The sequence below is a fragment of the Epinephelus lanceolatus genome, chromosome 8 (genome assembly GCF_041903045.1).
Source record: "Epinephelus lanceolatus isolate andai-2023 chromosome 8, ASM4190304v1, whole genome shotgun sequence".
In the NCBI taxonomy this organism is placed as follows: Eukaryota; Metazoa; Chordata; class Actinopteri; order Perciformes; family Serranidae; genus Epinephelus; species Epinephelus lanceolatus.
The window spans coordinates 8566103-8580039 of NC_135741.1; the positions used below are offsets into that span (position 1 = coordinate 8566103).

The window sequence follows — 13937 nt, forward strand, 5'->3', positions numbered from 1 at the left end:
AATTTAATAAGAAAAAAGTAATAATGTTACGAGAATAAAGTCTTAATTTAATAAGAAAGAAGTAATAACCTTACGAGAATAAAGTCATAATATTACTAGAAAAAACTTGTAATATTACAAGAATAATGTCGCCCCGAGAAAAAGTCATAACATTACAAGAATAAAGTCATAATATTACGAGAATAAAGTCGCAACTGAGAAAAAGTCATAATATTTTGAGAATGAAGTCACAGTTTAATAAGAAAAAAGTAATAATGTTACGAGAATAAAGTCTTAATTTAATAAGAAAAAAGTAATAACGTTACGAGAATAAAGTCATAATATTACGAGAAAAAACTTGTAATATTACGAGAATAAAGTCGCCCCGAGAAAAAGTCATAACATTACAAGAATAAAGTCATAATATTACGAGAATAAAGTTGCAACTGAGAAAAAGTCATAATATTTTGAGAATAAAGTCACAATTTAATAAGAAAAAAGTAATAATATTACGAGAATAAAGTCTTAATTTAATAAGAAAAAAGTAATAATATTACGAGAATAAAGTCTTAATTTAATAAGAAAAAAGTAATAATGTTACGAGAATAAAGTCTTAATTTAATAAGAAAGAAGTAATAACCTTACGAGAATAAAGTCATAATATTACTAGAAAAAACTTGTAATATTACAAGAATAATGTCGCCCCGAGAAAAAGTCATAACATTACAAGAATAAAGTCATAATATTACGAGAATAAAGTCGCAACTGAGAAAAAGTCATAATATTTTGAGAATGAAGTCACAGTTTAATAAGAAAAAAGTAATAATGTTACGAGAATAAAGTCTTAATTTAATAAGAAAAAAGTAATAACGTTACGAGAATAAAGTCATAATATTACGAGAAAAAATCGTAATATCACCAAATGTGTGTGTCGAGGCAACACACCTGAGACAAAGAGCAGCTGCCACAAGCAGGTTCATCCTCTAACCCATTCTGTTTGTTTTTGGTTATTTCCTTAAAAACTACAACTTTATTCTCGTAATATTATGAGTTTTTCTCAGTGTCTCAGTACACAGTAGGATTCTGGGGCGGGGGGAACAGACCTGTTTTTTTTTCAAGATATTTTTGGAGGCTTTTGGGCCTTTAATGACAGTCAGAAGTGCAGAAAGAGAAAGAGAGGGGACGACATGCAGCAAAGGGCCATGGACTGGAATGGAGCCCACAGCTGCTATGGCAAGGACATTGCCTTTGTACCTGGGTGCCCGTTCTACCCGCTGAGCTATTGGGCTCCCAAAAGAGATCATTTAGACACTTTAACCAATCATTCAATTTTGCTGGAAGCAAAGGATGTCATATTATACCATATAAATAAAAACAGTAAAAAAAATAAATAAATTTTAAAAGTATTTTGAGTCCACCTAAATTAAAGAGTAAGACATGTCACAAGACACGAGACAAAATCTGATTTACTGCATACCTTATCTATTATTGAGGATTTCTATAATGCAAAGGGCCACAGTGATGGAGCCAAAGATCGTCTGTGACTCACTATGTTTCACTCCTTACTCATCACTGGACCACCGTTTAAATCTATTTTAAGAAACATGAGTCAGTGTAAGTGCAGCCGAATCATTAATACATGCAGTTATGGAAAGCTACCAAGAACATTTACCACATGTACTGTAATTTTGAGGTACTTATAATTCAGTGGAGTATCTCCATTGTATGCTACTTTACATGTATATATCAGAGGGCAGTGAAGTACTCAGATCTTTTGCTTAGTAGCAATACAACAGTGTAAAAATACTCTGTTACAAGTAAAAGTCCTGCGTTCAAAGTCTTAAGTAAAAGTACAAAAGTATGAGCATCAAAATATACTAAAGCACCAAAAGTCAGTTCTCATAATGCAGAATGACCCGTTGATTTATATTTTGTATTAATAATCCAGTCTGCAAAGTAACTAAAGCTGTCAGTTGGATTTTCATCCGATTGATATTTTATATTGCGCTTGTTCCTACATTGCTCTGCAGCAGCTGCACAATAATCTTATCTTCATGACATAGCTGTTAAATTATGTGATGAATGTGTTTGGAAAGCAGGATATAATAAAGAGTGGATATATATAATTCATCTGGATAACTATCATCTAACTGTAAAACATGAGATCATCCAATGTTGTGTTGTCATGCAGGATGCCAGGGTTTCTTTTTGTGACCAACTGGTCTCAACTTTCACCACCAGATGTTGCTGTTGTCTTAGCTACTGTACATAGAGACATGACGTATGCACTACACATGGCAAAAAATAGACTTTTCACTGCATGTGTAAACACAGACAACGTTTATTTTTCATCCGTCTTCCATCTGCATTCCTGCTCATTCAGATATATTAGCATTTTTGCCTCTACAGCATGTATACAGTAACATAAGCACTGCATTTCATAGTGGTACTGCAACGTACATTTCCACAAAATATTACCGAGACTACACCAGCATAGTCGGTGCAAAACAAATATGACAAAAATCAACTGCTCATCAAGAGAAACAACGCTGCGACTTCAAGACCGACGATGATGCTAACTGATGATATGACACTCTTTATCCATACAATATACTGTAGCTGAATTCAAGTTTAAGTATGAAATATAATGGGAGTAAATGCATGCATTACATACACGGACGTGTATTTATGTAAAGTATTCCTTCAATACATCGATCATGTTGAACAAAACAAAGAAAACAAGTGCTTGGCATTTCATCCAAAAAGTTAACACTGTACAAAAGCAATGCTATATTTATACAGATGCATTTATAAGAGGAAGAGACCAGCAAATCCTCATTTCAAAATAAAAGGTTGATCTAAGAACAGCACAGGACTCTTGCAGGTATAATGCAGCTATTGTAAAAGTTGAACAATCATGAACAGCATCAAAAAATTGACATGACTTCTTCACTTTGATGCACTTCAAAGGTGAATTTCTCTGTGGAATAAAACAGTCATATTATGATAGTGAAAATATGCTTTTATTATCAGGTTTACTTGATGTTGGGCCCCAATTGTGACTTTCTATGGAAAGTGGCTGTTGCACTTTTCAAGTACATGTTTTTGCTCCTCTCCAGACGCTCACTGGCGGACTACCTGAAGGAGTGTCGGAAGTGCACGCTCCTTCGTTTCAGCTTCTCCGGGTTGTGGGATGCCATGTGAGAAAATTCTCGGAAGATGTCGAGGTATGTGGCGTCTCCTGATGAAGAAAACAAGAGAAAAATAACTGTGAAAACGACGCCACTTGAGCACTTTGAACAGTCAAAACATCTGTTATAAAATTTAAAAAAAAAAAATGAATACAAGCAATGAGAGGAAAGAGAGAGGGGAGGAGTTCTGTGTAAGAAAAAGGCCTCATGAATGGAGGAGCAAAAACAGGCTGAGGCACCACGAAGCTTCCTTCTTTCAACTTTCCAAATTCTGAGCCTTTACTTTTCTGGTGGCCATGGTAACGGCTGAATCCACACGCATAACAAAAGCAGTTGAACTCTTTTGTGTCCCATGAGAGCTCCCAGGCTTGGCTAATTAAAAAAAGGGGGAATGAACATTCCTGGCTTTCCATGTTTATGTGAGTGTGAGAAAGAGACGGAGAGATCACTGAGTGCAAGCCTCAGTGTAGATATGGCTTCCTGGTGACACTTTATTTTAATTCCCTATTCAGTATGTATAGGCAGTAGAGAAACAAACAATTTATATGTGGTTTAAAACACTTCATAATTTAGTTGTAAGTAGACACAAGTGTATTTTTAGTAGTGATTTTTCATGTATTTGTCAACAACTATAACGCCTCCTGTGACTCGTGTAACAGGTGGAAAGTTACTGAATACCAGATGTGGAAGAAGTGCTCAGATCATACCACAGTGTAGAAATACTCTTGTGATAGTAAAGCATGAATTCATCCATTTATTTAAAGCAGTGGTTCCCAAGGGGTGGGTCGTGGTCCAAAAGTGGGTCGCACGTCCATTCTGAATGGAACGCAAGTGACTCAAACATGTTTGTAAAAAACACACTTGACTTTTAGGGTGCTGTCACTCCTGCCCTGTTTGGTTAGATTCAGTCAAACCCAAGTTCATTTCCGCCAGTTCCCTAAGTGCGGTTCGTTTGGGCAGGTGTGAACAAAAACAACCAGACCGAGACCTTCTTGAAGAGGTGGTCTCGGTCTGGTTCCAAACAAACAATGGTGCGGTTGGTTTGTGGTGAGAAGGTGTTCCGACCTGGATCTGAACCAACTGCAGTCACATGACACATTGTTTGGGTTAAACATGAGCATGTTACAGTCCTGGAGGATTATTAATGTGCACCTCCTCCTGTACTGCCTTAATATGCACATTCAGCACATCCAATGCATAAAAACATTGTTTTCTAGTTGGAGCCGCGCCTCGTTTTCAAACTGTATGGTTTGACTAAAATGAACAATGACAGCAATATAGTCCACGATGAGCAGCGCTAAAATCAACCTGCGTAGTTGTCCCTCCATTGTGACATTAGAAAGTGTCACATTTATCTTGCAAGTGTACCCTTCTTCAACGTTTGCTTTACTTCCTGGATTTTTCCCCACATGGAAATTCTGACCAATCAAGAGAAGCTTTCTCACACAAGGCATTTGATCTGGTCCGCTTGTAAATGCTGCCGTGAGAACACGAACCAACTCTAGGCAATTATACAACTTTGGAACAAAATGAGTCCCTGATTCAGACCAGAGCACGAGAACTCTAGATCTGAAAGCACCCTAAAGTACAGTGAATTTCTGGAAAGTGTCGTTTCCTGCTGTAGTGTGAGTGACAAACGGACAGCTACTTGACAGAGACAGCAATCTAGCTCAGTGACATGGCCAAACAAAAGTAAGACGCTGAGTGTATTAAACTGTGTGGACTATAAACTAATGACTACAGTGAAATCTGGACCCCATGGCTGGCTCAGTTGAGAAGCACTGGGTTAAAGGAATACCTCACCCGCAACAAGAAAACAATGTTTTTCTAGCATGCTTCCACGGTGAATGAAGAATACAAATGAAATGAGTTAAATGGGGGCCACAACAGCAAAACCTTATCAAAACACCTTTATACAAACTTACACACAACCTGTGCAAAAAAATCCAAGTCTCATTTATCCAGTCGTATGCTCAATGCTTTCCAAACACATGCATTTTTGATAACACATTAAGATTTAAAACACGTCAGTACAAACACTCATGTAGCCTAAAGGACAGGCACATGTGTATGAATTCTACTCAAACGGAGCACTCAGTTGTTTTAAGTTGTAATGTTTTAGCAGCAATACACATTTAAGAAACACTGAACATCATCCTGAATATATAATAATGAATTTTACTGTGCGAGTTGTGTGATAGTTTGTAAACTGATGTTTTGATATTGTTTTGCTGTTGTTAAACGTGGACACCTACGACTTCAATAAATCAAGAAATTTCTCCATTTTGGGATTCTAGGTTTACCATGGAGGCAAGAAAAACATAAGTTTTCTTCAAGAATTCAAGGTAACACGTGGTGAATAACTGAAACACAAATGGTCATTTTAAGAGTGAAGTGTTCCTTTAAGTAAAAGTACAAAAGTATTAGCATCAAATATACTTAAAGTACCAAAAGTACTCACTGTGCAGAATGACCTATTTCAGATTATATTGTACAATTAGAATATGATTATGATGCACTAATTTAATGTTATTGACAACAAATATAAAAAGTATGACATATAAATAAACCATGCAAAGCCTTTTCATGTGTGCGTCATGTTGCAGGTGCTAAGGGAGGAGCCTGTTTTAACTTTTCTAAATGCTGCTGGGTAGCATGTAAAGTGTTTTCTTTATCTATACATCCTAATTTATTTGCTGATTATATTTTGTAACAACAACTAAATCCCCAAAGAAACTACTTACAAAAATCCTCAAATAACTGAATAATTGTAGTGAAGTAGCATTATTACTGTTCTTAAGTACAGTACTTGAGTGTATTTCTTGACCCCTGGCAAGTACATTTCCTTAATTACTGTACTTCAGTTTTGAAGTACTTGTCTTTTACTTGAGTATTTTCATTTTATGCTACTTAATTTTTCTACTCCACTGCAATCCATAAAGGAAATACTGTAATTTTTACCCCACTATATTGATCTGAAAGCTGAAGAACAAATTTAAGTCCCATTAGCCTCCGAGCTAACAAGCTAGCTAAGTCGCAGTTAGCAAAAGAGGGTTTTTTTTTCTGGCCTTTAAAACATATAGCCTAATAGGCCTTTCTTAAATAATGCACATTCAAGAAAACACAATAGTCAGAAAGGGGTAAACGCAACAGTTTAGAGAGAACTGAAAGAAGCTCGAGCAGCTATGGTGACTAACTGGCGCTAACATGTTCCAAGCTAGCTAGCGTGTTAGCGGTTAGCTCTCCTTTGCCACTTTCTGATGCGATTGTGCCTTCATTTCATCATTTTCTGAGAGGTTTAGAATAAAAACCAACTAAATATTTTATTACAACTACATAGTTCATTAAAAACCATTCATTATTCCTACTGCTTATAAATGCTAGAAAAATCTTCATCTAAAACTTGACTGATAAATTCTCCCCATTCATATTTAAACAAGTTATTAATGTCAGATGTTAGAGGTTTGTTAATGCTGTTAGATGTAGTGAAAGCAAAGAAGAAAGAAGCAAAGAAACAAAGGGAGAGGTTAGATTTTAGTCACATCTTCCATTTATTTTCATTTGATAAGACACTGGGAGGAGTTATTGAACAAAAAAAGAGGGAGTTAAAACCAAACATAGGTAGTTAGTGTTAATATACACAGGTATATTCAGAGACACACGTTCTCTTACAATATTCAAAGAAATTGTACAGGTAACAGTCAGAGACAGGAAAAAATACAAGAGAGTTAAAAATTGCATGTTAGAAGCAAGCAGTTAAAGTGTTAATAGTTTTTAGTTTATATACACAACAGTCAACAGACACGTCGTAACTGTACAACACGTAATACTTCAATGGCTCGATGCAAATCATTGTTTGGTCAGTGATGACATCATCTAGTAAAATCTGCTTCCTGTTAACTTTCGTAAGTTACCACATTAAATACTGCACACGATAAGAAAAGGCTGGATTTTCAAAGTGCTTTGAATCTATCACTGATGAGCTGCTCTTTCTGGCGCCACCACGTAAACTAAGAAACACATATCACTGCTACAGGACTCCGACCTGTGCGTGACTTAAGTTAGGGACTGTATGAAAATTATTAGTGGGGCAGGTAGGGTCAGATAGGGGGGTTATACATTTCTTTAAAATTCATTTTAAAATAGCAAATTCAATTGAAATCACCAAGTTCAGTGGACTTACAGTGCATTTACAGAAATATTTTCACTTCAACTTTGGTTATAGTTTACTTTATTTAAGAAGGGACAGTGCAAAATAATAAACACACATGGTGAAAATGCCAGAATTAGGCAAAAGACTATTTTTCATCTATTTGTGAACTTTAACCCGCAATTTTGCACCAGTGTAGAGTAGCAAGCTGTCCTGACCATGCAGATCATTGAGGGATCGAGACCCGCAGAGCTCAGAGTTCATTAGCTGTATTGCACCATCTATTTTTCTTTTATTACACTCTATAGGAATAACTGCTCTGTCAAATGGTTGGAGACAGTAATGAGACAAAAAAATGGTACAAATATGTCTTTGAATAAACTTTGTGAACTTACTGTCCCATTAGCGGCTGAGCTAACAAGCTTGCTAAGTGGTAGCTAGCAAGAGAGAGTTGTTTTTTCTAGTCTTTAATAAGTATAAGTTAATAGATTGTTATTAAATTAAATAATACACATCAAGAAAATCCTCAGAAAAGAGTAAATGCCACAGTTAAGAGAAAACAGCTGAAGCTCAAGGAGCTATTGTGGCTAACTGGTGCTAGCATGTTCCTAGCTAGCTAGATCGTGTGTTAGCGATTAGCTTTTCCTTGCCACTTTCTGCCTTAATTTCACCATTTTCTTGTGAGGTTAAGTGTAAAAAGAAACTTAATAGTTACATTAAAAAACAGTAGCTTAAATGTGGATCTGGATATTTAGGAGGGATTGATCCAGCACGCCATCTTCACAAGCCAACACAGGGCTCAACACTTAGCCTGCTTTTAAAAGTGGACGTCAGGCTGGCAACCAGGCATTAGCTTTTGGTTACCAAAACTGAAAATATGGTTGCCATCTGTAGTCACCTTACATTTTGAGCAGTAAAGATGTGTCACCTTCATAATGCAAATGTTTAAAAGCTTTACTGCATCATCAAACAAAATTATTTGTCAGTTCAATCCATTTGCTCATCTGTCTGTGACGCTAATCGGCTAGTCCAACTGCACCATCATTAGCTAGAGAGCTAGTTTTCATCAGTCGTCCATTTGCCTGATGTTAATAGGCGTCCCAGGATAATAAAAAATGGGTAAAGTAAAAAATATTACAGTGACTTGGATCACACCCAGCTTCATGGTCAGACATGTGCTCTGCTGCACCTGTAACCACGCCCAACAGTGATGTCACAGGGTCCTGGAGCACACCTGTACATCACTGCAGCAAGCCGAGAAGTTAAACCACTGGAGGTCTGCAGACACAAGATTTTCAGGGACTGTTCAATTAATTTTAGGCGTAAAATGAGGGGTGAGTTGAGAAATTTAGTGGGAGGGTTTTCTAAGTAAAGGAGAGGGTCCAGACTAAGGATTAATAGCCGAGGGCAGGGTCTTATAAAGTTGAGGCTCAGTCCTGCCATCTGAATAATTTTCATACAACCCCTTTGGATTCGTGGCTTATCATGGGACAGAAAATACTAACATAAAACACTTTCTGGCACTCTGAAAAAACTGTCTGTGGTCTTTGGTTTGATTAAACCCTAACAGTCCATAGCGTTTGTCAAAGACAAGCAACATCTTTGGGAAAAAATTTTTCCTTTAAGCTAATTTCGCCACATGTGAAAACAGCAGTTGTCAGTCTCATACTGTTCAGTGCTTTAACAAACAGTTTCTGGATTACTGCCGTTTACTGTGAGCAACCAGGGGAGTTAAACATACTCGTCAGACCTGACATCATTTTAGAGCACAAACGGGATCATTAAATACAGTTTTGGGCAGCAGCCATGTTCATTGTCATCAAGCCTTTTGCACTAACCAGCCAATGGAAGACGGTGAGGAAGCTGTGTTCAGTCTGTTTGCATCTATCTCTGTCATGACTGTCGCTCCATGCACTGCTGTCATGATTTGGCAGTATATAATATGGATATCAACATTATTCAACAATACTAAATGTCAAATATTCACATACACTGGGCACAGAAGTAAACAAAAAGCAACAGGGCTGAGGAAGACCTGGGCAACAGCCACCATGCACTATAAACAAAGACCAACTCTAATATAGTGATACATTAGAATACCATAAACAAACATTTTAACATATACAAATACTGTAAATACAGTACTACATGTTAGCGTGATTTATCAAAAAAGTGTCCGTCTTCCTCTGCAGCGTTTACTGCAGAATTACTCCACCACTGATTTTATATATTATGAAACTGTGGAGCACTGGCTCGTTCTCATCATGAGAATATAATACTGGTGCTATGTGTGTGAGTGCTCGGCAAAATAAAATCTAACAAAATATATCCAGCTTAAAAAAATACCATCTGCATTGTTGTCAAACATAATAGAAAAAATACTGATTATCTGTAGTGAAATAATCATTGCACTATTGCTCCGGACGTTTCGTCATAAATTAAAACAAAAGCATTCCAACTTATTCCGAAAAAAAAAAGAAAAATTAAAAAGGAAGGAAGGTTCGACGACATATGAGGAAAACAAATCACTGTTTGTAAGAAAAAAAGTGCATAATTCCGCTTTTAATTAAACGTAAAAGCTTTACTTGATCAATCTCTCGTTCAATACGGAGAAATGATTCTTCTTCTGTGATCATTTACTCTCAGTCACGGTTATCGCAGCCTCACAGTTTCCCCTCATGACCGTCACGGTTTAAATACAAGAGCTCCACCATTTTATCACAAATTAGTAAAAAAGAACAGCTCTGATTGGACTGACCATCAACAGGCAGGTTGAACTGGCTGCACCACCCTGTACAAGACAATTTGGTGTCATTCCCCGACTCATCTGTGCAATGAATACTGTGGAGAGTCACCAAGTGGGACGAGCCGCTGGTTCTGGAAGTCATTTTTCCCATTCTTTATATATATTTAAAAAAATATCTTTATACAATATCCTCTGTAGGTTTACTATGGAAAAGTATTTTAGGCCTAGGCATTAGGGGAAAAAAATGAGAGGAAGAAGATTAGTTTTAATTTAACATAAATAATATAATAATCATGAGCATAAAGTCTGAATGTAGAGAAGAAAAGTCAAACTTTCAGTGTTAGTGCCGGGCATAAGAAAAAAAAAATGAGGAAGAAGATTTTTTGCATTTCAAGAATTAACCCTTTGAAACTTGGAGTGACATCACTTTTCTTGTGCTGCTTCAGACACCTTTTACAAGTTTTAAACCTTTGAACGTTGAGCAAATTGGTGCGATTTTTTAAAAAAACATGGGGGAAAAAAAGGCAACGAGCAACTTGAGCAAATTGTCCCATAAACTGCAAAAAATAATAGGTTTAGAAAATTATTTAATAAATAAAAATTGCAGGAAAAAAGCTTGGGAAAAATTATATTTCTAATTATTATTATTATTATTATTATTATTATTATTATTACGTATTTAAAATTATGGTACAGAATCATTGTCATTTTTAACCACTTTTTCCAATTGTTTTCTTTGTTTGTTTGTTTGTTGTTGTTTTTCTGACTAATTTTATTGTTTTTAAATTTCTCTTTTTACTAATTTCTTGCACATTTTGGGGTCTTTTTTGTTGCTTATTGCCTTCTTCCCATGTTTTTGAAAGAAATCAAGCCAAGGTCTCAAAGGTTTAACTCCAAATGTCGAGAATAAAGTCAACTCCTCTGGTTTATCAAATTGACAACCGACACCCTTGCATCTGTCCGTGACCAACTATTTCAGTTTGCATTAATGTGGACGCCTCTTCTGAGTTTGTTTGGTTTCTTCTTCTGAAAATTTGGCACAATTTTTAACACAATCTCTTGAAAACCCTGCTAGTCATTACCACATCGTGTTTATGCACTGAAAGAGAAATAACCCTGTGTTACTGAAACCAATTCTGAAGTACAATTTCACCAAATCAACCACGCAAAGCATTTTGTTGAGGCAGCCATACACGCTAACGCTTGTAGTTTGATTTATTCTCAAAAATTCACCTTTACACTTTAATGTCGACTTTATTCTCAACATTTTGACTTTATTCTTGAAATGTTAAATAAATAAATACATTTCCTTTCTGACTTTAAAATCTTCAGCCTCTCATTTTCTCTCCATATGCCTGGCCCTCACACTCTGTCTTCATTAAGTTTTAATTATGTCTATTTCATTTCTAAGAAATCATGTTTTCTCCATCCTTTAGGGACAGTAGACAGCTCTGAATACTACAGTACCCATGAGCCTCGGCCGCTGTTGCCATGGTGAAGAACAGGTACCAGGTAGAAACACAAACCAGAGCGGGAGTGAATTCAAAGTGCTTTGTTGTTGAAGCTGGGGAGAAATTTAGTGCTATAGCTGTTTAATTTATCCAAAAGTGCCCAAGAAATTAAAAGTGCAAATTGTAAACTCTGAATGAAAGCTCTGTGATTGGATGTTTCCTGCCAAAATGCACCATGGGAGTCGTAGTTAACGCCAACCACAAAATCTTTACACACAGGATTGTACTTTCAACTTGATATCACATAAATAGATACTTATTTTAGTGCAGGTTTAAATCTTCTCTACTGGTGATTCAACCAGGAGATTTTCATGCCATAGAGGTGGTACCATTGTCTATGGGACTAATGAATGGGACTTTTACTTCCAGAACAAGGGGCACCCACCATACCTCCCCTCCACTTCGCACTATGACACAACAACTCAATCACAAGATGGAATTAAAAAACAGAAGTGTGGGGACAGATGAGCTGTGGCAGATCTTTGGTTCAGAGCACCCTGTACCCTAGAAAACCTCTAAATAAACGGGCAAAGCTGTTCCTGAACACACTGCCAACGCCTCCATCGGTGGTCTAGTGATTGCTTGATGATAGTGCTGCTGGATAATCTTAAAAAAAAAAAGAAAGGTGGCTAACCCTTTCCTGGCAGTGATTTCCAACTCTGCTGTGATTGGACTGATGAGCTCATCATCAGTCGGTCAGATCTGACATCATTGAAGGAGGTTAAAACTGAGTTCTCATGTGATCCTGAGTGAGGAGCTGACTGCTGGGGTGTGAAGTCAGCGGACTGTGCTGGGGAGAGGAGTTATTCTGATATATCTGATGTAGAGAAGAAGAAGTTAATCTGGTGATGAGGAAACAAGTGGAGGACACGAGCTCCAGCATGTCTCTCTCAGTCAGTCATACGTCTACTGGCACCCCCTGCACTGTAACCTGACTGGACTCTAGCACTCGGCTATGTTGAGACAGATAAACTCCTGAATGCATTTCTTATACTGCTGCTCAGTGGGGCTGCTGGTTGGGTATTGACCTGGCTGTCCGAACGGTCCCTCCGACTCCCGCATCTCCTCGTTCATCCTGGCCAGACGCAGCCTGGTGGAAAGAAGGAAGTAAAAAATCAATCAAAGCTGGAGAGCAAAACAAAAAAACTCAATGGAAAGTATTTATGTTAATGAACGTACAGTGTGACGATGTCTGCATTGGCTTGCTGTACAGCGATACTCAAAGGGTCCTGGCCATCCTCATCCTCGTCGTTCTGTGTAGCTCCTCGTTTTAGGAATAAACACACCTGCCTGAAAATACCAGAGAAACAATGATCAGTCACAGCAAATAATACAATTATTGCGACTAACAGAGCAGCTGCAGTCAATAGCATCATGCAGTAACATTGGTATTCTTATCCTAAATCTCTCTTCCTTTTTTCTCTCTGAGGTTTGTGCTCCAAGTTGGATTCACAAAACTGCACAAACTGGTTGTAAAGTTTCAGGCTGATAAATGTCACCTGTTCATGAAGAGGTGCACGTTTGTGAGATTTAATTGTTAGCATAATCATCAGAAGCCGATATTGGCTGATATCAATGACATGCTGATATTATCGTGCATCCCTAGCTTGTATGACTTTTCTTGCAGTAAGCATATTGTGTAGCCACCAGAGCATGTTTTATTGAAATGCAAACTTTTTGAGCTGTGGTTAGAAGTGCTACAAATGCAGTCCGCAGTGAGTACTTAACGCTCTGCTTCATGACTCACCCCGTGTGTCCCAGATATGTGGCGTGATGCAGGGGGCCCCTCCCTCTGGCGTCCCTCTGGTTGACGTCAGCAGCGTTCTGGAGCAGGAACTCGCAGGCGATCAACGAACCCTAAAATAAAGTAACAGTACAAGTTTGCTTGACAGCAGTACAGGTGTGCTTCACCTGCAAATAGTTATGACATTTTTTTTTTGGCCAGAACCTTATGATGTCACAATAAAGTTGACCTTTTGGATATAAAATGTTATCACTGAAATGAATTCTTGAGTTATGGCCAAAAATGTGTATCGTGAGGTCACAATGACCTTTGACCAGCAAATCCTAATCAGTTAATTTTTGAGTCCAAGTCGACCTTTGTGCCAAAATTGAGCATAGCGTTAGTTCAGGCAGAATATGATGTCAAGCTCAGCTCACATCCCAGCTACATCAGCTAATCTCAAACAGCCCAATCAACTGATGGAGCAGCTGATTGATGGAAGGGAGTCAGCTGATACTGAAGATCACATGATTCCTTTCTATGCAACCAATTGGCAAATCTCATTCAGGGCGCTCTATTTAAGCTGCTCTGGCCTGCCTACTGTTGCTGCTTTCTCTGCAAGCTGCTTTGCAACCTG

The 13937-nt window shown here is 37.5% G+C and overlaps 1 protein-coding gene across 3 annotated transcripts in view; it reads right to left on the minus strand.

The window, feature by feature from the left end:
- Window positions 1–2304: 2304 nt before the first annotated feature.
- Window positions 2305–13937, minus strand: part of acap3a (ArfGAP with coiled-coil, ankyrin repeat and PH domains 3a) — a 115685-nt gene continuing 104052 nt past the window's right edge. For all 3 annotated transcript variants that reach the window (XM_078169799.1, XM_033628897.2, XM_078169798.1), the window contains exons 22-25: window positions 13325–13434; window positions 12757–12867; window positions 12606–12667; window positions 2305–3220 (exon numbers count right to left, since the gene is read on the minus strand). In XM_078169799.1, coding sequence (XP_078025925.1) covers window positions 3114–3220; window positions 12606–12667; window positions 12757–12867; window positions 13325–13434 — 390 coding nt within the window. In that variant the 3' untranslated portion in view covers window positions 2305–3113. The remainder of the gene's footprint in view (window positions 3221–12605; window positions 12668–12756; window positions 12868–13324; window positions 13435–13937) is intronic.